This window comes from Bos indicus, chromosome 25 (genome assembly GCF_029378745.1).
Source record: "Bos indicus isolate NIAB-ARS_2022 breed Sahiwal x Tharparkar chromosome 25, NIAB-ARS_B.indTharparkar_mat_pri_1.0, whole genome shotgun sequence".
NCBI classification, from domain to species: domain Eukaryota; kingdom Metazoa; phylum Chordata; class Mammalia; order Artiodactyla; family Bovidae; genus Bos; species Bos indicus.
In genome coordinates this window covers 12135209-12155673 of record NC_091784.1, presented here as the reverse complement: position 1 = coordinate 12155673, position 20465 = coordinate 12135209, and the positions used below count along the sequence as shown (strand labels likewise).

General features: G+C 48.4%; 1 protein-coding gene across 5 annotated transcripts in view; it reads right to left on the bottom strand.

Moving 5' to 3' along the window:
* Positions 1–20465, bottom strand: part of SNX29 (sorting nexin 29) — a 596714-nt gene that overhangs the window by 183840 nt on the left and 392409 nt on the right. For all 5 annotated transcript variants that reach the window (XR_011564017.1, XR_011564016.1, XM_019987972.2 and 2 more), the window contains 2 exons: positions 10553–10608; positions 6257–6338 (listed from right to left, as the gene is read on the bottom strand). Coding sequence is in view for 3 of the 5 variants with exons in the window: in XM_019987972.2 (XP_019843531.2) it covers positions 6257–6338; positions 10553–10608 (138 nt within the window). In the remaining 2 variants the exon portion in view is untranslated. The remainder of the gene's footprint in view (positions 1–6256; positions 6339–10552; positions 10609–20465) is intronic.

Sequence of the window (20465 nt, the reverse complement as noted above, 5' to 3'; positions counted from 1 at the left end):
TGCCTCTGTGGTGTAGAAAGTTCTCCGGGAAGGAGAGAGCAAAAACAGAGGCCATGGCTCCCACAGCTTCGCTTATCATGCGGCACAGACACCAACCTGGCTGGAAGGAAACTCAGAAATCAAACGACCCACTGCCAGGCTCCCAGCAGTGTGGGGGGAGGGACCTAATGTAAACCCCTTTGTCCTGTGTCCCCCACCCCTGGAACGTAACCCACGAGGGCAGAGGCTTCTGATCAGCCCATGTTACTGTGGCTGCCATGCCCATTTCTGTGCTGGGCTCCAACATCTCATCTTTCTCTGCTTAATGAATTCCTCCCTCTCTGCACAGCTACTGACTCAGAAAGTATAAAGATGGAACCGCGGCTAAAAGCAAACTTGAAGGCCTGAGGGGTAAACCATCTTAGCACAGAGATGAAAAGGGCTGAAGCACCCAAAGACCGAGGTACAAAAGCATCGCCATCCTCCTATGCAGCCCACCAGACCCTGTGATCTTTTATTAATACAAAAAAATCACGGATCTTCACTGTACGGCATATATAAATATGCTCTGCCAGGATAAACCTTGAAAACTCCTGCCTTTGCTGCATGATATCCTTCAGGGGGTGGGGGAACCCCAAAACTGAATGAGTCTTCCTGGGACACCATCTTTACTCCAAGTCAAGAGAGCCCCGCTGTGGTCCCCAGGAAAGGGGGCTTATTCTAGAACAAAAACGCTGGTGAAACAAAGCAATTGTCATTACAAAGGAAATCTGGGCAAGTGGAATACGGTACCGTAGCCAGTGCTTCTGGTGGTGAAATTCAAAGGCTGAAATGAACGCCATGGAGAGGACTGATTTCAGCTGTATTTATGCTACTGGTGCTTTTCAAAGGGAAAGAGCTAAGGATTCAGAGAATAAGTGGATTGATGTATTAGTTCATGCCAATTCGGTGGCTATAATGTTGGCTTAAGGAAAAAAAAAATAGGTGGATTGTTTTAAGGTCTAACATGCCTTTGTAAATACTACGGTAGGATATTAAGACAGAGGACCGCAAATTTGTTTGGAAGTTGGGGTATTTGGGGAATAAGAGCAAACGCTTGCAAAAGTATAAACTAGGAACTAATTGATAAATGACAGATGTAACCATGTCACGTGGAAGGGACAGAAAGTCAAACCCCACCAGCACAACTGTGTGTTAACACACACACAGAAACTAACCAAGACCAGTTAGTAAATAGGGCTTCGTTTTGTTTTTCCATTCTGTTTGTTGCTGTTTAATCATTTTGTCTCTGGCACGTGTCTGCAGGCAGCCAAGCATTGTAACAGGGGCCAGAAGTAAGAAATCTTCATAGAAGAAAAACTTAAGTTGGGAAAGTTCTGGACATCAATTTTACTTTTGTCCTGAAACCTGGCCAAAGGCTGCCACTTCTTTCTTTTATGCCAGAGCACACCCTCAGCGCCCACCTCGGGACATGGGAACACAGCATGGAAACTGCAGTGTTCAGAGACACAAATCCTTTCAAATAACTTGCATTCAGTCCTATCAAGGGACTACAGTGCTTCTGGCCAGAAACCTGTGTGCAAAATACACACCCAGACCCCTTCTACAAACAAGCGGTGAGAGCCGGGGAACTACGAGCAGCTGGAGAACCAGTTTAGCTCCTCCTCTGTGGTCAGAAGTATCCCAGTTCCCAAGTGTCCAGGCAGGCTTGGGGACCCTGCTGCTGCTCAAACAAGAGCAGTCACGGCCAATAGGCACCCACTTCAACAATTTTCCAAAGCAAACCCACCACAGGCCCCTCTCGGCTTTGCAGGACTCTAATGTGTGTTCTGCAGGGAGCTTGGAGTAGCGGCACAGGGCATCCCTGGCTTAGTCGTAGGGGGTCCTTGGTCCACGGTCTCAGGGATGCAGGTGGCTATCCACACAGGCAAGTTCCTGGTCAAGCTGGGTCCTTCCGAGGCAACTGGCCAATCTGCTCCCTGGATTGCTAAAGCTGGACTCCACCCACATTTATAGAATCTGTGCAAACTGGTACCTTGTCCGGAAATGCTTTGGGGTCTAAACATCATGGGTATTTTTTTTTTTATTATTTTTTATAATTACTATTGGCTGCACCATGTGGCATGTGGAACTTCCCCAACCAGGGATCGAACTTGTGCCCCCTGCAGCAGAAGCACAGAGTCTTAACCACCGGACCACTAGGGAATATCTGGAAATCATGTTTCTGACTGAGCTGCTTCTCTGTGTCCTGTTTCCCCATATATAAAATGGGGAGAATAAGCACTTGCTACCCCACAGGGTTGCTGTGAGGACTGAATGAGCTGCTTTATGTAACACATAGGCCAGTGAGAGGTGGCATTTCCCAAGTGTTATTCATTCACGTGTCACCGTCCTAAACTTCTTGCTGTTTTCACTATCATACATCTAGTATTTTTCTTTAAACTGAATCATTTTCTTTCTCAAGTTTATTTTAAAAGGAAACTGCACATCACCATGCTAAATGGAAAAACAGAATCCCATGCAGGCAGCACTAGTGGTAAAGAACATACCTGCCCAGGCAGGAGATGTAAGAGATGCAGGTTTGATCCCTGGATCAGGAAGATCCCCTGGAGGAGGGCATGGCAACCCACTCCAGTGTTCTTGCCTGGGAAATCCCATGGACAGAGGAGCCTGGCTACAGTCCATAGGGTCACAGAGAGTCAAACACAACTAAAGTCAGACATGACTGAAGCAACTTAGCAAGCATGCCAGCCATAAGTAGAAGGCAGGCATAAAGTTGTATTATTTTTATAATACCTACAATAAAAGAAAACAATGTAGCTCAGTGAGATCGAGTCTGCTGCCTGTCGGAGGTGTTAATCCTGGGTCTTCCTCAGTCTCTGCTAAGAGGCTAGACTAGAGTGCGTTCAAGGCCCCGTGGCCACAGGGAGACTTCTTCTACATCATTGCCAGTGATTGAGGAGCTATAAGACCAGTGGTCGTCGCCCTGCAGAACCTGTCACGGGATGCCCGATTTCTGTCACTCCAAAACTTCACTAAGCACAGATAGGACGACACAGAAGACCACCTAGCTTCCTGCCACTCCAGGAGAGACTGATCTAAATGGTCCCCATCCGGCACTTCCTGTGATGATGGGAATGTTCTGTGTCTACGTTGTCCAATGTGGCAGCCACCAGCCTCACGTGGCTATGAAGCACCTGAAGCGCGGATGGCGCGTCTGAGGGACTCAAGTTAAATTTCAATTAAGTCAAATTTAAATGGCCACATGAGGCTAGTGGCTGTTGGACTGGACAGCGCAGATCTGCTGGAAAAGCTACACATGCTGTTCCTTTCGTCTGGGCTCTTCAAATGGACTCAAGGTCCTTTTTATGGTTATGCACTTAGCTTCCTTGGAGGGAGATCTTAAGTAAACCTGAGAGTGATCTGCCACAGGGATGCAACAGGGCATCGTCTGCCATGTCCTCTATTATCGTTTAGTCTAAAGTCCCATAGCGACATTTCTTTTAGAGCTCTTTGAGGAACTGACATATCTTCTTCCAGTTAGTGATGGACTTACCCAAAATAGCTACATTTCCATTTTCACACTGGCTGCCAGGAAGCACAAAGGGAAACTTTCAAACTAATGAGAGCAACCATGTAGGCTCTCATTATAAATATATATATATATAATATGTATATCTATATGTGTGATTTCCAGTGTTCCCTTAATGAAAGTGCTCTTAGTTTACATTTACTCTGATTTTGATATTGTATTTCTTCTATTTTATCACTCCTTTCTGAGTTTCTCTAGAAATTATCTGAAATCCTTTGTGGAATTATATAAAATGTATTTTTAAGCTAGTAAAAATAAAGTCCAACGGTACCACTATTTTAAATGAGTCACCCTCTCTCCAATTATCATTATCGTTTAAAAAACAACAAAGTCAAAGCAAAGCACACTGTAACAAAGCCTTTCTCAAAAGCTTCCAGCCACATGCTCAGAGTCTGTTCTTGAGGCACTGACCGGAAGCACTGTTTGCTAAAAGGAGAGAGACAGTTGCCTTCCAGAAATGCTGCTCCATACTACTCCAAGACCAGAGGGGATTTTCAGAGAGCCTGCAGCATGGGATGGAGCTGCTCTGGGTGATGCGAGGCCTGCCAGGCCCACGGCTCCATGTGATCTGGGCCTCGTCCTCGGCACAATGGGCTGGATCATATCCAGGAAAGCTTTGGAAACTCTGGTCAAGCACAGGGCAAGTGCGGCTCGAACGCCGCCGTGACCAGTGTGGGAACAATCTCCCGGGCAACGGCATATGTGCTGTGTCCGTCTCGTTCATAACAGACTTCTGGTCACTGAAAACGGCCCTGTGACTTGCCGGGGTGAGGTGGGGGAGGAGTCAGGAACGAAAGGTCAAGGAAACCTCTCCAGGGAGCTCGCATTCTAATTTTGCTCTAAAATAAAGCTGTCTGCTTCCCTCTCTTCCTCCTCCAGGCAACACCCCCAGCTTTCTGATGATCGCAAGGCAGAAGTTACAGGACATTCAAATAAGAGGGTGTCTTCTTGGTTTGGTTTGGGATAAAAAAGGAGAAGAGGACATTCAGAAATCTGTCATCTCCAATTCTCTTTTCAAGCCAGAGCTGAGAACATCGTGAACACAAAGATTCCCTAATATTTACTAAAGTGCTATCGTCGCCCGGCCAAACAAGCAAACTAACGTGACGTTCTAGTGCAAACTTCCTTGCCAAACTCTAGCTCATCTGTCCAGAAGATTTCAGGTGAGCGGCGTGTAGCACGCTCAGGCCCATCCCTACAGAACCCACGCCCACTGCCAGACCTGCCATCAGTGACCAAAGGCAGCGGCCAAGTCAGAAGATGAGAGACGAATCTCAAGTGCCTACTAGGCACCATGTATTCCTCGTCCCGACAAAAGCTTTCCAAAGTGAGCATTATTATGATTTCCATTTTACAGATAAGGAAACTGATCTTTACCTAAGCCATAAAAGTGAGACCAGGGCCCCTATTCCCAAGTTCAGCATCCTTTCAGCCCTACCCCAGTCTCCTGGAGACATGCCTTCATAGCTGAGAAAACTTCAACGGTCAATTCCCCACTAAGAAAAATGACAAAACAAAACAAAACCAAGGTTTTTCACAGAGCTCGTGGGAATAAGAACAAAACCTAATGAAAGCTGTTTTGACACAGGATGACAGTGGAGCCAGAAGCAGTGAAGAGTCAAAGCTGAAAACCAAACAGCCCCAGCACAAAACACCAATGGCTGGAGTTCAGTTCAGAAGAGAAAGAAGAAAGAAAGAAAGTGGGTAAGTAGGCAGGGCTGGAAAAGACATCAGAAAATCAGAGAAAAGATGGAAAACCAGGGTCCCAATTGTTGGGGCAAAATCAGCTCTAAAGCAAAGGTTCCCCTTGTCCCAGACACTCAATCCCCAACCGGGTGTAGGCTGGCCGGCTCCACCCCAGGAGGCAAATTGAACATCACCTGACAACTGTCTGTTGCCCCTTCTCTTCACCGAGTGGCCTGGTTTTCATCTGCGGTGTTGCCTTGCCCCTCCCTCAGTAGCCCCTTCTCTTCACCGAGTGGCCCGGTTTTCATCTGCGGTGTTGCCTTGCCCCTCCCTCAGTAGCCCCTTCTCTTCACCGAGTGGCCTGGTTTTCATCTGCGGTGTTGCCTTGCCCCTCCCTCAGTAGCAAGGTCAGATGAGGTTAACTCCAACCCCCTTGCCAGTGGAGGTGAGGGGGTCACATGATTTGAACCTGGCCCAGCACAGAAGTCCATCACTCCACCCCTGGGTTCAGGGATGTGCCTGGGATCCAAGACAGACCCTTGAGAGATGCCCAGACTGGCTGAGAGTCTGATGCTTCCGGGAGCCGCCTGGTCCACCTACAGAGAGAACTAGCCTGAAAAGGATGCCCTGGCAAAGGAAACAGGAGGAAATAGTGGCAGCTTCCTGACCACGGGTCCAGCCGAGCCTGAGGCCAGACCCATGCCTGGACTCTTCAGTTGTAACACAAGCCATCAACGCCCTGCTTTTCTGCTCAAGCAGCCTGAGCTGAGTGGTCACAGCCACACTAGGACCCCCGGCCAGCATGAGGAAGCACCCCCAGCCTGATGGAAGGACCGCTGCCTCGGGGAGGTTGGGCAGGTAGATGCTGGTGTTAGAACGCTGTGGCTTCTCTGTACGGCACTCCACACTCCACCACCAAGATGTAAAAGCTCCAGAGAGTAACAAGCAAGTGTGGGCTCCACCCTGGCAGTGGCGTCTAACTAAAAACCCGGTAATTACCTGATACACGTGGAAGGCATTGGCAGCTTTGCCCCGGAGAAACACTGACGGGATCCAGACGTTGATCAGAGCTCGGTTTGATCTAAACAGAAGAAAGATCGAAACTGGTCATTTCAATTTACCAAAAAAGGGAGGAAGCTATTAATTTTCTCCTCTAAGAGGCACACCATGTATGTCAGCATGTATTACGCTCGACAGTAGACTAAAAGAGCAGTTCACGGTTTCATTACTTGGTCGCCCAAGATTATTTTTAAGGGCCTTAGTTTAAAATGCTTGTGTGCGGGTGTGTGTAAAATTTGTAGATGCCGTTCACATTCTGGCTGAGAGACAGCTGCCCTTCAGGTCCTACTACCTGAGTGACGGTGGCCTGTAATTTATCTGAACCTCATTTTGCTCATCTGAAGAGGGGGCTGATCACGGGAAGACTCCACGAGCCTAGCGGGGGTCAAGAGCACTAATGCTCACAGGGTGTCTAGAGTGTTCGGAGGATTCGTGCAGTGTCCTCACAGTGCCCACTTTAAACCTTGACCCGCATTTTAAGGGGGGGCAGTGCTTCTCTGGTGGCTCAGTCTATAAAGAATCTGCCTGCTAATGCAGGAGACCCAGGTTCAATCCCTGGGTCAGGAAGATCTCCTGGAGGAGGAAATGGTAACCCATTCCAGTATTCTTGTCTAGAAAATTCCATGAACAGAGGAGCCCTATGGGCTACAGTCCATGGGGTCGCAAGAGTTGGACACAACTTAGCGACTAAACCAGCATCATCACCTCATTTTAAGATCAGACTCCATGAAAACAACGCTCATGGTCATGCAAGCAATGGCTGTTTGGGGTGGGGGAAGGGAATTTCAGAAAGTCAGGCACCAATAACCACTCTTGCAGCTTTTCCAAAAACACTGTGTGGCTTGAATAGAGCAAGTTTTATTTTTATTTCCATTACTCTAAGAGGTGGGTCAAAGAGGATCTTGCTGCAATTTATAAGAGTGTTCTGCCTGTATTTTCCCCTAAGAGTTGTATTGTTTTTTTTGTTTTTTTTTTTTTTAATTTTACTTATTACTTATTTTTGGCTCTGTTGGGTCTTCACTGTTGCATGGGCTTCTCCTGTAGCAGGGGCTCTTCTCTAGTCGCAGTGTGCAAGCTTCTCACTGGAGTAGCTTCTTTAGCTGCAGGGCACGGGCTCTAGGGTGCTCGGGCTTCAGTAGTTGCAGCTCTTGGGCTCCAGGGCACAGGCTCGATGGCTCAGTAGCTGTGGTGCATGGGCTTAGTTGTTCCTTGGGATGTGGGCTCTTTCCAGACCAGGAAATTGAACCCATATCTCCTGAATTGGCAGGCGAATTCTTTACCTCTGAGCCATCAGGGAAGCCCACCTCTAAGAGTTTTAAATGTCTGGCCTTATATTTGTGGAACTTCTCTGGTGGCTCAGAGGTTAAAGCGTCTGCCTCCAATGCGGGAGACCCGGGTTCGATCCCTGGGTCGGGAAGATCCCCTGGAGAAGGAAATGGTAACCCACTCAAGTATTCTTGCCTGGAGAATCCCATGGATGGAGAAGCCTGGTGGGCTACAGTCCATGGGGTTGCAAAGAGGTCGCAAAGGCCTTATATTTAGGCCTTTAATCCCTTTTGAGTTTATTTTTGTTTATGATGTTAGGGAGTGTTCTCATTTCCTTCTTCCACATGCACCTGGCCCAGGTTTTCCCAGCACTCCTTATTGAAGAGGCTGTCTTTTCTCCACTGCATATTCTTGCCTCCTCTGTCAAAGATAAGGTATCCACAGGTGCGTGGGTTTGTCCCTGGGCTTTCTATGCTGTTCTGTTGATCAATTTTTCTGCCTTTGTCCCAGTACCACACTCTCTTGATGACTGTAGCTTTGTGGTATGGTCTGAAGTCAGGGTTGAATAAAGCCAGATTTAAATTCAAACGCAGAATCATTTACTGCACATGTACCATGGACGGACCCACGCTTTCACCCAGATCATCTCTGTTGATCCTCACAGGCTACTCGAGAGAACCTCAAGGGTTCTTTCGGTAGCATGACAGTTGTGCCTTACTGGATGACTTTAACCACACTCTTGAGTCGTGGGTGCACACGCCCACCATCACCACTCTTCCACAGCTGGATCAACATGCAGAGCTGATAAGCTGTCACTGAAACTTCCAGATCACTCCTAACAGCTCTCCTAACAGTATTGTGCATTTCTGGAAGGGCTGGGAGGTCCCAGTCCTTGCTTCCATTCAGAGCCGTTCTAGGGATAAACACTTTTTCTCAAGCTCTCCTTCTCTCTAAAGAGCAGCTCATAAAAATTCACCAGCCTCTTGTGCTTGGAACACGGTTTGATGCGCTGATGATGGAAGATTCCATGACTCAACAGCCTCACAACCTCCAGGGTAAAGAGCATTTCATTTTCACAAAGAAATGATTCTTTCCTGAAATAGCATTTCTTCTAAGCTCTGAGCCAAGTCGCTGATCCCCTTCATGGGGCAAAATAAGGCCTATTGATCACCTCCCTGGGGATCTGAGTACAACCTGCAATTCTGGTCCACTGAATTGACTTGGGTATCTACAACACCTCTCCTGGAAAGACCCCCAAAACTGTGCTAGTGACCAGTGTTCCCCCTTCATTTCTTTCGGCCGGGGGAAGGGTGCAGAAGTGTAACTAATACTCCCATTTTCATTAACCTCCCAGGATGGGTGAGGTCTGGACAACCTCACAGGAGATCACACAGGCTGGTTAGGTGTGTTCCCCTTTCTGTATCACACTGTATTAGAATTGACTGTTTACATGACCATCTCTCTCCTACATTTACAAGTGTGGGTTAAGTGAATACAATCATGATCCTGTGTATGCAAGACCAGATAAGTTGGGGGAATCAAGCCCACCAGGGCAGCTGGTATGAAGAGAGGGTGGGGGGAGACTGGAGATGGAGCCAAGGTCAGCCAGGGCCTTCCCTGCAAGGACAGGCGGGATCTGCAGCTCCACCTCAAGGTGGGGAATGGCACTTCCCTCTGGCTTTAGTGGAGACAAGCACCCTGGGGGTAGGAGGAGGAGAGTGTGGCTGGTCTGTGCTGATTCAACCCCTCCACCAGGACCTAGCAGGGTGCCTCCCACAGTAGGCAGTGATGAATTCCTGCTTCAATGAGTCCCTTCCACCTCATGAGTGGCCCACCTCTGGGATCCCCTATTTGCTTTCACCTCTCTCCCCAGCTGGTTCTCCCTTGCCCTCCACCAGGCTGCCATTTCATGACCCTCTTTCATGCTATACCCCCCCTCCACTCATCCCCCAAAGAGCCAGCGGAGACAAACTTGTCTTTGATTTTCATCCTTCACTATAACTTCCACAACCCCACGCACCAGCACTCAGGGCCTCTAGATACCCCCTGCCTCTAATCTCTACCTCCGTCTCACAAGGCCAGCTGTGATCTGCATCTTATGAATGAGCAAACTCAGGCCCAGAGAGATTAAGCAGCTCGAGGTCACACAACTAAGGTTTCAACTTGGCTCGGCCTGGCTCTAACAAAGTGCTCTTCCAATGCCCCGCCCCCCCCACCCTCCTCTCTCCAGAAGCAGAGGGACAGATGACACCATCTCCTGGGGAGCCTAAAGCTTCCTCCACTCAGCACATCTAAATGAGAAGAGGGAGGTTCTGCTTGACCCTGACTCGGGACTCACTCCACTCTCTTCCTCAACCCCACAGGACTATTCAGTCCAAAAACCAAGGCAACTCAATCAGAAAGAGTCAGTCTGAAGATCAACCAAATAGCCTAGGGGTTATCAGCAAAAGCACCAGACAGAATTAAATCCAATCAAAAATCAGACCAAGATACTGAACTCTTGTGCTTCCAAAAACCCTGGGGGTGCAAACTCAAAACTGGAACAGGAGACACCCAGACAATGGAACCAGTGAAGTGGGCCGGAGGAGTGGGGACCAAGGCGAGCGGAGGGGCACACGCCCCGTACAGCAGAGGCGGTTGCCGCTCAGCTCCAGCTGATGGTGGCCTTGCCGGGATTTCTTCTTTTAAAGAAAATGGAGAAATTTAAATTTTCATGCGGCATCTTCCAACTCTTAAATGTCAGCCAAAAAGATTAAATTGTTTTTCAACACCCATGGAGGGAGACTAAAAACACATCTAAAGGCCGGACGCAGACTGCAGGCGGACAACTCCCCAGCTCTACAATAACCAAGTCAGCCATGCAGATTTAAACATTTTTTTTTTTTTTGGTTGTGGTCTCCTGGGATGTGAGCCAAGCAACAAGAGTCCTGTTTCTAAAAGGCTCTTCATGAGCAGGCGCTGTGGACTTACATTTCAAAATCCGACAAACTCTGGTCTTCGGATGTTTGACTCAAATCTCCAGGCACCTGCCATCAGGAGAAAGGAAAGGGGGAGAGAGAAAACACATCACGGTTAACATGGTTTGCATAATCACGGGAAATTCTGCCTCTCAATGGTCCCTGAACATTTCCTGTTCAGAATGAGAGGAAGAAGCAGTTACTGGAAAACAGTAAGAGATTTAGTGGAAGGATGGTTAGAGATGGAGTTACAGTAATAAAAATATGCCACCATGAAAGATCTCAATTACCTTCACAGGAAAAAAAAAGGCTGTTAATCCCATTGAGATCATTGTGGGTGTGAAAAAGCATGTAATTCTGGAGCTAGAGAGGCCTAATTAGGAGCTGAGAGGTGAGACATCAAACATGCAATGGCAAAATATAGTCACTGTGACCAGGATGATGGTCACATACACAGACACACCTGGTGTGCAAACAGAGGCCAATTTCTGTCCCCCAAGATGGCTCCATCCTTTCCCCTGTCATGTGTGGGCAAGTTAAGGCAGCTGAGTATGACCTCCTCCTCTGACTCAGAAGGGCCCCATGAGAACAGGACTGGGTGCAAGACGCTAAATCGCCTGGTGGGATGGTAATTCTCGCAGACAGCTGACAGCCGGCACGGGTAGACGCTCAGTCAGTCATGATGTTATCAGACCCTGGGAGTGAGCTTCCTTTTGTGACAGGATCGTATGTGAACTGGAGGAGACTTCCCCGGTGGTCCTGCGGTTAAGGATCTGCCTGCCAATTCAGGGGACACGTGTCCTGGGGCAACTAAGCCCATGCGCCCCAGTACTGAAGCCCTTGCGCCCGACAGCCTGTGCTCAGCAACAGGAGAAGTCACTGCAAGAAGCAGCACTGCAGCTAGGGAGCCGCCCCCACTCGCCACGACCAGGGAGAGCCCACGTGCAGCGATGAATGCCCAGCATGGCCAAAAAGTGAAAATACATTTTTTTTTTTTTTAAAAGAAAAGGAATGTGAACTGGACAGAATGTAAGACTGTGGTTCAAAACTGAGAGGAATCCAATGGAACAGAGAAGGGGGAGAGGCGATGAGGGAAACGGGCCCTTCCTTTCACACTGTGTGCCGTCAGGGCATTTAGGTTACCTTCGATCATCATTAACTGTGGTGAACAGGGACCTCCCTGGTGGCCCAGTGACTAAGATTCTGTGCTCCTGATGCAGGGTGCCCGAGTTCCATCCCTAGTTGGGGAACTAGATCCCACATGCCGCAACTAAGAATCGGCGGAGCCAAATGAGTAACCTTTTAAGTGATTTTTTAAAATCATGATGATGATTCTGGGGGTGGGTAATGTCCCCCAGACGAGGCCGCACACGTAGGAAGGGGAGACAAATTCAGGTCTGTTGCATTTTCAAGGCTTTTCTACTACCAACCCTTAGCAAACAAGAGGAAAAAGCCAGCTCAAAGGTGACGGGAGGAGGAGAGACTTGACAAAGCTCTGCCTGAACAGAGGATGAGAAGACACTAGGAGGCGGTCCCTAAAGAGGCAGCAGGCTCCTCCGGGAGGCAGGAGGAGGGATGGCTGAGCAGCCTGCGCTCTGGGGACCACGTGGCTCCTGACCGAGTCCTGAGCCCCTAACAGCGTGGCCACGAGCAGGCCACCTGACTTCTCTGTGTTGTACTGTCCTTGTCGGTGAAATGGGTGTAACAGTCACAGGCACAGGGTTATTCTGAGCACAAGAGGAGCTGACACGTCTTGTGTGTGTGCAACAGTGCCAGGCAGGTGGGAGGGTCTCCCTGATTGACCTGTATGCTAAAATAGTAATATGACAACATGAGGCTTCCCCTGTGGCTCAGCTGGTAAAGAATCCGCCTGCAATGCGGGAGACCTGGGTTTGTTCCCTGGGTTGGGACGATCCCCTGGAGAAGGGAACAGCTACCCACTCCAGTATTCTGGCCTGGAGAATGCCATGGACTATATATAGTCCATGGGGACGCAAAGAGTCGGACACGACTGAGCGACTTTCACTCACTCACCCACTGAATAACATGACAACTACTGAGAAGGAACAGCAGTGTGCTATCCTTGACACCAGACACTAATCTGCCGACAACCCTAGGGGTGTCTCACCCTCTATTCGGCAGCCCAGAAGGAGGATGGCCAAGCTGAGCCCTTTCCAGGTTCCTGGAGCTAATAAGCAATTCAACTGGGCTCTGGGCAGCAGGCTTTGCCAAGGAGCTGATGTTGAGAGAGTCTCTGAAATCCAGCAAAGAGAAACCTGCGTAACCACTTGAGAAAACGTCAGTTTCTTTCTTTCTTTTCTTTTTTAATTGGAGGATCATCGCTTCACAATGTTGTGCTGCTTTCCACCAACCACCACCACCAATCAGCCGTGTGATAGTCGCTCAGTAGTGTCTCTTTTTGACCCTATGGACTGTAGCCTGCCAGGCTCCTCTGTCCACGGAGATATATAGGCATATCCTCTCCCTCTTGGGCCTCCCTTCCCCTGCTCCGCCAATCCCACCCCTCTAGGTCGTCACAGCACCGAGCTGAGCTCCCTGTGTTATCCAGCAGCTTCCCCCAGCTATTTTACACATTGTAGTATATATATGTCAGTGTTACTCTCTCAATTCGTCCCATCCTCTCCTTCCCCTGCTGTGTCTACAAGTCCATTTTCTATGCCTACATCTCTGTTATTGACCTGCACACAGGTTAACCAGTACCATTGTTCTAGATTCCACATACAAGTGTCAATATATGGTACTTGTTTTTCGCTTTCTGACTTATTTCACTCTGTATAACAAGCTCAAGGTTCATCCACCTCAGTTCAACTGAGTCACGTTCGTTCCTTTTTATGGCTGAGAGATATTCCACTACATATATGCATGACAGTTTCTTTATCCATTCGTCTGCTGATGGACATCTAGGTTGCTTCCATGTCTTGGCTATTGTAAACAGTGCTGCAATGAACAAAAGACCAGGGACTCCCTGGGCTGGGAGTTGGGGTGGCCCTGTTGTTAGAGGGACTGTCATTGTCCTCAGGGTATCTACGGTGAGAAGAGATACAATCCCTTGGGGGAAGCCATGAGGTTGTGTGAACCAAGATCCCTAAAACATCTCCGTCCTTTGACCCAGAAATCACACTCCCAGGATTTATCCAGAGGAAACAAAGACGTCAACAAAAATTTACATTGAAGATGATTCCTCTTCCCAGGCTTAGACAAGTAAAACAAAAAAGAATCTAACGGTACAACTATAGAGGAATGATTCAAGAAATTATGACATGTCCATAGGAGATGCCTGGTTTAAGAAAATGACTTATACACATAAATATACACACACACACACTCATGAGGGTACAAGAACAAAAATAATTCTGGGAAAGTATATAAGAAAACAGCAACACTGGTAACAGATTAGGAGTGGGACTGGGGAGAAAAATGACGCTTATTTTTCATTCACTATCTTTCTGTAAGATTTAAAAAAATGATCGAGTGAACTTCTTTAAAAGAATTTAAAGGTGCTTTTGAAGAATGAGATACCATCCATGTGCAGTTATGAAAACATCTAAAAGAGAAACCGTAACAGGAAAGTGCGGAGAAGGAAATGGCAACCCACTCCAGTGTTCTTGCCTGGAGAATCCCAGGGATGGGGGAGCCTGGTGGGCTGCCATCTATGGGGTCGCACAGAGTCGGACACGACTGAAGAGACTTAGCAGCAGCAACAGGAAAGTGAGAGCAGACTACAGACGGTGGGTGTAATACATTACCTTGGGTGCAAAAACGGGGAAGGAAGAATATCAAGTTGTTGCTCTTTATTTTTGCATTAGGAAGGTACAGAAGTGAAGTTCAAGGCACCAACCAAAGGGGCACCAGCCCTGGGGCAGGGCCTGGACAGCGGGGTGGGAGTGAGGCTATTCAGTCACCACACCTTTATACCTACTATTTGAGCTTTGAAAGAATCTAACATCCATTAAAAATGTAAACTAAAATGTATTATCCCACCAAAGAGTGCTCTTGATAAACTTTTAATGGCACAGGAAAAAAGCTCCTGTTCTCCGTTTAACAAAATGCTGCTATGGAATTCCCTGGTGGTCCAGGCGGTTGGGACTTTGCACTTTCCCTGCTAAGTGAGCTTAGGCAAGAACACTGGAGTGGGCAGCCTATCCCTTCTCCAGGGGATCTTCCCAACCCAAGAATCGAACAGGGGTCTCCGGCACTGCAGGCGGATGCTTTACGAACTGAGATACCAGGACTCGGATTTAATTCCTGGTCAGGGAACTAGGGGAGAAGGCAATGGCACCCCACTCGAGTGGGGTGGAAAATCCCGTGGACGGAGGAGCCTGGTGGGCTGCAGTCCATGCTAGGGGTCGGACACGACTGAGCGACTTCCCTTTCACTTTTCACTTTCATGCACTGGAGAAGGAAATGGCAACCCACTCCAGTGTTCTTGCCTGGAGAATCCCAGGGACGGGGGAGCCTGGTGGGCTGCCGTCTATGGGGTCACACAGAGTCAGACACGACTGAAGTGACTTAGCAGCAGCAGGGAACTAGGATCCCAAAAGCTGTACAGCACAATTAAAAAAAAAAAAATTTTTTTTAAAGCTGCTATTAACATTAACTGCAAATACCCAGTATGTGTCCTAGATAAAACTAGCAATGACTGTGGATCAGTAAGGTGAGGATGGAAGAGATCTGATGGGGTATCAGAGAGAGGGCAGTCAGATGAATCTGTAGCATGTGTCTGGACTTCTTTATACTTTCTACGAGGAAGATGCATTAATCCTGTAACCACTAACAGATGTATCTGTATCACATTACTGTATAAAGTAAATAAAACATTCTTTCCAATCCTCCCCCACTGGATGAGAGGGCCAATGTCTTCAAGTCTTCCTTGCATTGGGGCAAGAGGGCTGAGGGCAGCTCTGAAGCCTGTCCTCCAAACACCACTCTCCCCCTGCTGCTTCCACATGGAACCCAGTACCTTCTCTGGAACTCGCTTCTCTGAGTTTACCTCCACACCTAAGCCATCACTTTGCTGACAAAGGTCTGTTGAATCAAAGCCTTTTGACTTTTGGTTTTTCCAATAGTCATGTATGGATGTGAGAGTTGGACTGTAAAGAAGGCTGAGCACCAAAGAACTGATGCTTTCGAACTGTGGTGCTGGAGAAGACTCTTGAGACTCCCTTGGACTGCAAGAAGACCAAACCAGTCAACCCTAAAGGACATCAGTCCTGAATTTTCATTGGAAGGACTGATGCTGAAGCTAAAGTTCCAATACTTCGGCCACCTGATGCAAAGAGCCGACTCATTGGAAAAGACCCTGATGCTGGGAAAGATTGAAGGCAGGAGGAGAAGGGGACGACAGAGGATGGGATGGTTGGATGGTATCACCGACTCAGTGGATATGAGTTTGAGCAAACTCTGGGAGACTGGGAACAGGGAAGCCTGGTATGCTGCAGTCCATGGGGTCACAAAGAGTCAGACATTACTGAGCGACTGAACAACAAGGCTAGGAGAAGCTTCCTTGGCACGACATGAATCAGTCACACAGATCAGAGGCAGGACTCCCAGACAGTGAAGGCAGCGGTGGCATCACCACACTTTTGAGTGCAGCCTTGTCTCAGATCGGACACGAACAAAGCTTGGACAAAGGGAACCTCACTTACAAAAAGGAAAGTTTTGACTGCCTGTCCCACCAGGCTGAGGGGAAGGGTGACCAGAAGGACCAAAACAAAAGACAAGTTGAGGACTTTAAGGACAGATGCCACTCATTCTACAGTAACGTGAACAAAGGGCTTCTTCAAAACGATCAATTTTAAAAAGAGGGTAGATGTATGGCAAAAACCACCACAATATTGTAAGGCAATTATCCTCCAATTAAAATAACTATATTTTTTAAAAAAGAAGGTATTTTCCTGATGGACAACTTTCCCTTTGGGTATGCTTGGCACGCTGTAGTCCATGGGGTCTCAAAAGAGTCGGACGCGACTTAGCAACTGAACAAAACAACACATGCTTGTTTGTCGGGACCCTCTTGGACATTGGGTGTAAGAACCTGAGAGCTGTTAAATCCTTCCCACTCAGGAGCTTTTCTTCTAACTGGTGGCATTATTGGCATCAGCAAGTCAGGAGACACGAATCAGCCTCAGTTTCAGGGTGGCTGGCTGGAAAAAGAATCCATGAACTTTCTGACCTTGGTGGATCCATCTTGAAAACAAGGCCTGGGTCGACAGCAAGCGCAGGATGACAACTGGTGGCAAATCTTATTCACCAACTTAACCAGCTGTCTTTTCACACTGTCTACAGAGACTGGAGAAGGGAGCATCTGAGGGTTACAGCAATCATCCCAAAAGCTGATTTGACTTCCAATTATGGCCATGAAAGAAGTGTGGGGCAGAGATTTTGTATGAAAAATCAGCTTTCTATTGATACTGGCCACAAACATCCTCATGCCTTCCTGAAGCCCCAGGACTCTTGGAGGACACGTGTTCGTGATGGAGCCTTCTCTTCAGTTCCCACAAACACAGGGCATGAGATAGCATGGTCATCCTCACTTCCCTCTCCCTGGCCCCCCAGAGAAGGCAGCTCACCATCTGGGCTACGGTCTGGGTAGGGGGATCAGGGGGCAGTATGCTAGTTTGCAGGGAAAGGCAGAGCCCGTGGCTGGAGACACAGGGCAGCAGGATTTCGGGGCCTTTCTGGAGTGAACACCCCAGGTGCTGCACATATTAGCATGTAGGGACAGGCAAGACCCACAGGCAATCAGAACCCTTTTCATCTCTGGGTACACAAGGCAGCCTTCACTGATTACCTGAGAGGTCACGTGGTTCTCTGAAGTCCCTGCTAGAAAGCAACAGAGATGCTGGCTGGAGGGGAAGCCAAAGTGTGGTGAACGCCTTTTGTTGATGTTCAGTCACTCAGTCGTGTCCGACTCTTTGTGACCCCATGGACTGCAGCATGACAGGCTTCCCTGTCCTTCACCATCTCTCAGAGTTTGCTCAAACTCATGTCCACTGAGTCAGTGATGCTATGTAATGATTTCATCCTCTGTCACCCCCTTCTCCTCCTGCCTTCAATCTTTCCCAGTATCAGGGTCTTTTCCCATGAATCAGCTGTTAGCATCCGGTGGCCAAAGCTGAATGCCTATGCACCAATGTATTTGCACACTTAATCCTCCAATAAACATGTGAAGCAAGTATTACTGCAAGTCATGTCCCCCTCCTTTCTTTCCCCAACCAGTGTGCAGCTGGCTGTTCCCCCATCTTTCAAGATTCAGCTAAAAGAGGACTTCTTGTGAGACACCTTCCTGACCACCAGAACTAACCACACCCTCCACTGCTGCCCTGTACCGTCCCCGGGGCTCAGGCTGCAACTGGTTGCTCCCTGCAAGCTTGGGGACAGCAGCCTCCACGTCTTCTCGTTCACACTGGCCCTGGCACACTGTGGACCCTGATTGAGCATCTGGGACTGAGGAAGCAAGGGAATGATGAAGGAAGCTCCACTTCCATGAAAGTGTCAATCAAGCCTCCAACCGCTCTGGAGCAAATCCGCAGTCGTCATGCATGAGAAGGATGAGCTAGTTTGGAGATAAGAGGAACCAAAGGAAGAGAATCACAGTCTTTGTCTTCTAATTACAGGGCTCTCGGATTCACCGCTCAGAAGACAAGGCAAAAAGGCGGACAATACAGGACGGTGAATCGTGGTCCCAATCGTGAAACGACACCCGTAATTTACGTCTTCCAGGCGCTTTCTCACACACCCCCTCTTTTCAAATAGCCTTCCCCAAAACGATTAGCTCTCACTTTGCACTGCCAGAAATGACAACTATTTCCCATTCAACCAATACCCTGCTTTCTCATCTCACTTTTCAAGAAGGAACAACACATCAGATGCACGGCTGTCTCCAGCTTGGTCAGCCAGGCCAGGCGACAGCCCTACGCTCTCCTCACGTCCCCAGGAGGGAGGCAGCTGCCTGGTCTGGACCACTTTCAGGGTTCTGCGCTTATCTGTTAATTTGTTCTTCTGTTTGTACAAATATACAATTAGAGGTGTCAGCGGAGGCCAAAGACTCTCTGCTGGGAATAAAGAACTGGCAAACCAGAACTTTAAAGAGTCTTTACTTCTGTCCTCTGAGTAGTCCTGAAGCCTGCACAAACGCAGCCTGCCACACTTCTGTAACTTTTTGTGGATGTGTCTGTTTTTCCCCAAAGACTCTGAGGGTCTCAAGGACCATATTCTCAGGGCCCCAGATGATATCAGGTACATACTGATTGCTCGGAGCATGTTTCCCGTGGATGAATAGACACACAGATGAGCAAACAGATGGGGGACGGGATGGTGGATGAGAGCAGAGATGAGGGGGTCGGGCTGGGAGAGAATTATCTAATTTACTGAGAATGGACATCTAGTTTTTTTTCCCAAGTGATTAAATTGCATGGACAACATCTGTACAAAGGGCTTACTAAGCGGCATTTACTCTCACTGTTCAGGGACAGAGTTCAAGGGTATTGGACAGAACAGATGGACGTTTGGGGCCCAGCAGTCCCCACCCACAAGTAAAGCGCCAGCTGCTCCAGCAAAGACGTATACACCCTCGTTACTCAGACGTTTAGCCCGCAAATCCACATTAGGTTCTTCTTATGGCCCTGGCACTCTGGGTACCAGGGAGTTGGCAGAGGAGATGAAGGAGCACACAGTCTACCCAGGGAGACAGTCTTTAAACAACTGATAACACAATTATGGTGTGAAAAGTCCACAGAGAAAAACCAGGCTCACTAAGGTGTCTGGGAAGGCGATAGGGAAAGGGGTTTGGAGGGACCATGGTGAGAGCTGGAGCCCGAAGGAGGACAGCAAGGCTCTGGCCTTTGCTCAGTGGAAGGAAACCTCCAAGCGGATTTAAGCAAGAGAGAGACTGGAAGAGACCTCATCTGAATAAGTCACTCTGGCTGCAGAGGAAAGACTGGGCAATAGGCAAGAGGAACAGCCAGGAGGCTGCTGAGCAAGCGTGTGTGTACACACACACACACACACACACACGCATGCGCGCGCCATCTCAATTCTACACGCTGGATCGCTTGCCAACCTGTCTGCCCACCGCCTTTTCATCGACAGATTTTTTTTTTAAGGCGGACCTCTAAGAAGAAATCCACAACTGTCTACAGCTTCTCTAGGCTTAATTGCTAATAGAAAGCTATTCTTCAGTTACAAATTTTCAGACAATCTCGAGCAAGAGACTCAGGCTTCTTAGGAAGGAGCTGAGAGCATTCAACTTATCCAAACTCACTCCTGCTACAGATGAAAAGTGGCTGGGTCCCCCATGCATACTTCTTCAGCCTCACACCACATCAGGGGGTCTTGTCTGCTCCTGACAGGTCCCCAAAGTTTCTAGAAGCTGCTCCAAGGGCTTAGTGGCCAGACGGCCTCCCCTCACACCCTTCTTCAGCAAGACCAGCTTAGCTTCTAGAGACTTCCCTGGAGATCCAATGGTTAAGACTCTGTGCTTCCACTGCAAGGGGCAGAGGTTTGATCCCTGGTCATGGAACTAAGATCCTGATGATGCCCAGCAAAAGCAAACAAGCAAAAAAACAAACAACAGCAAAAAAAAAAAAAAAAATATATATATATATATATATATATATATACACACACACACACACACACCCTGCTGCTGTTGCTGCTGCTAAGTCACTTCAGTCACGTCCGACTCTGTGCGACCCCATAGACGACAACCCACTAGGCTCCTCTGTCCCTGGGATTCTCCAGGCAAGAAAACTGGAGTGGGTTGCCATTTCCTTCTCCAGTGCATGAAAGTGAAAAGTGAAAGTGAAGTCGCTCAGTCGTGCCCGACTCTTAGCGACCCCATGGACTGCAGCCCACCAGGCTCTTCCATCCATGGGATTTATACACCCTAGCTTCTATCAATACTT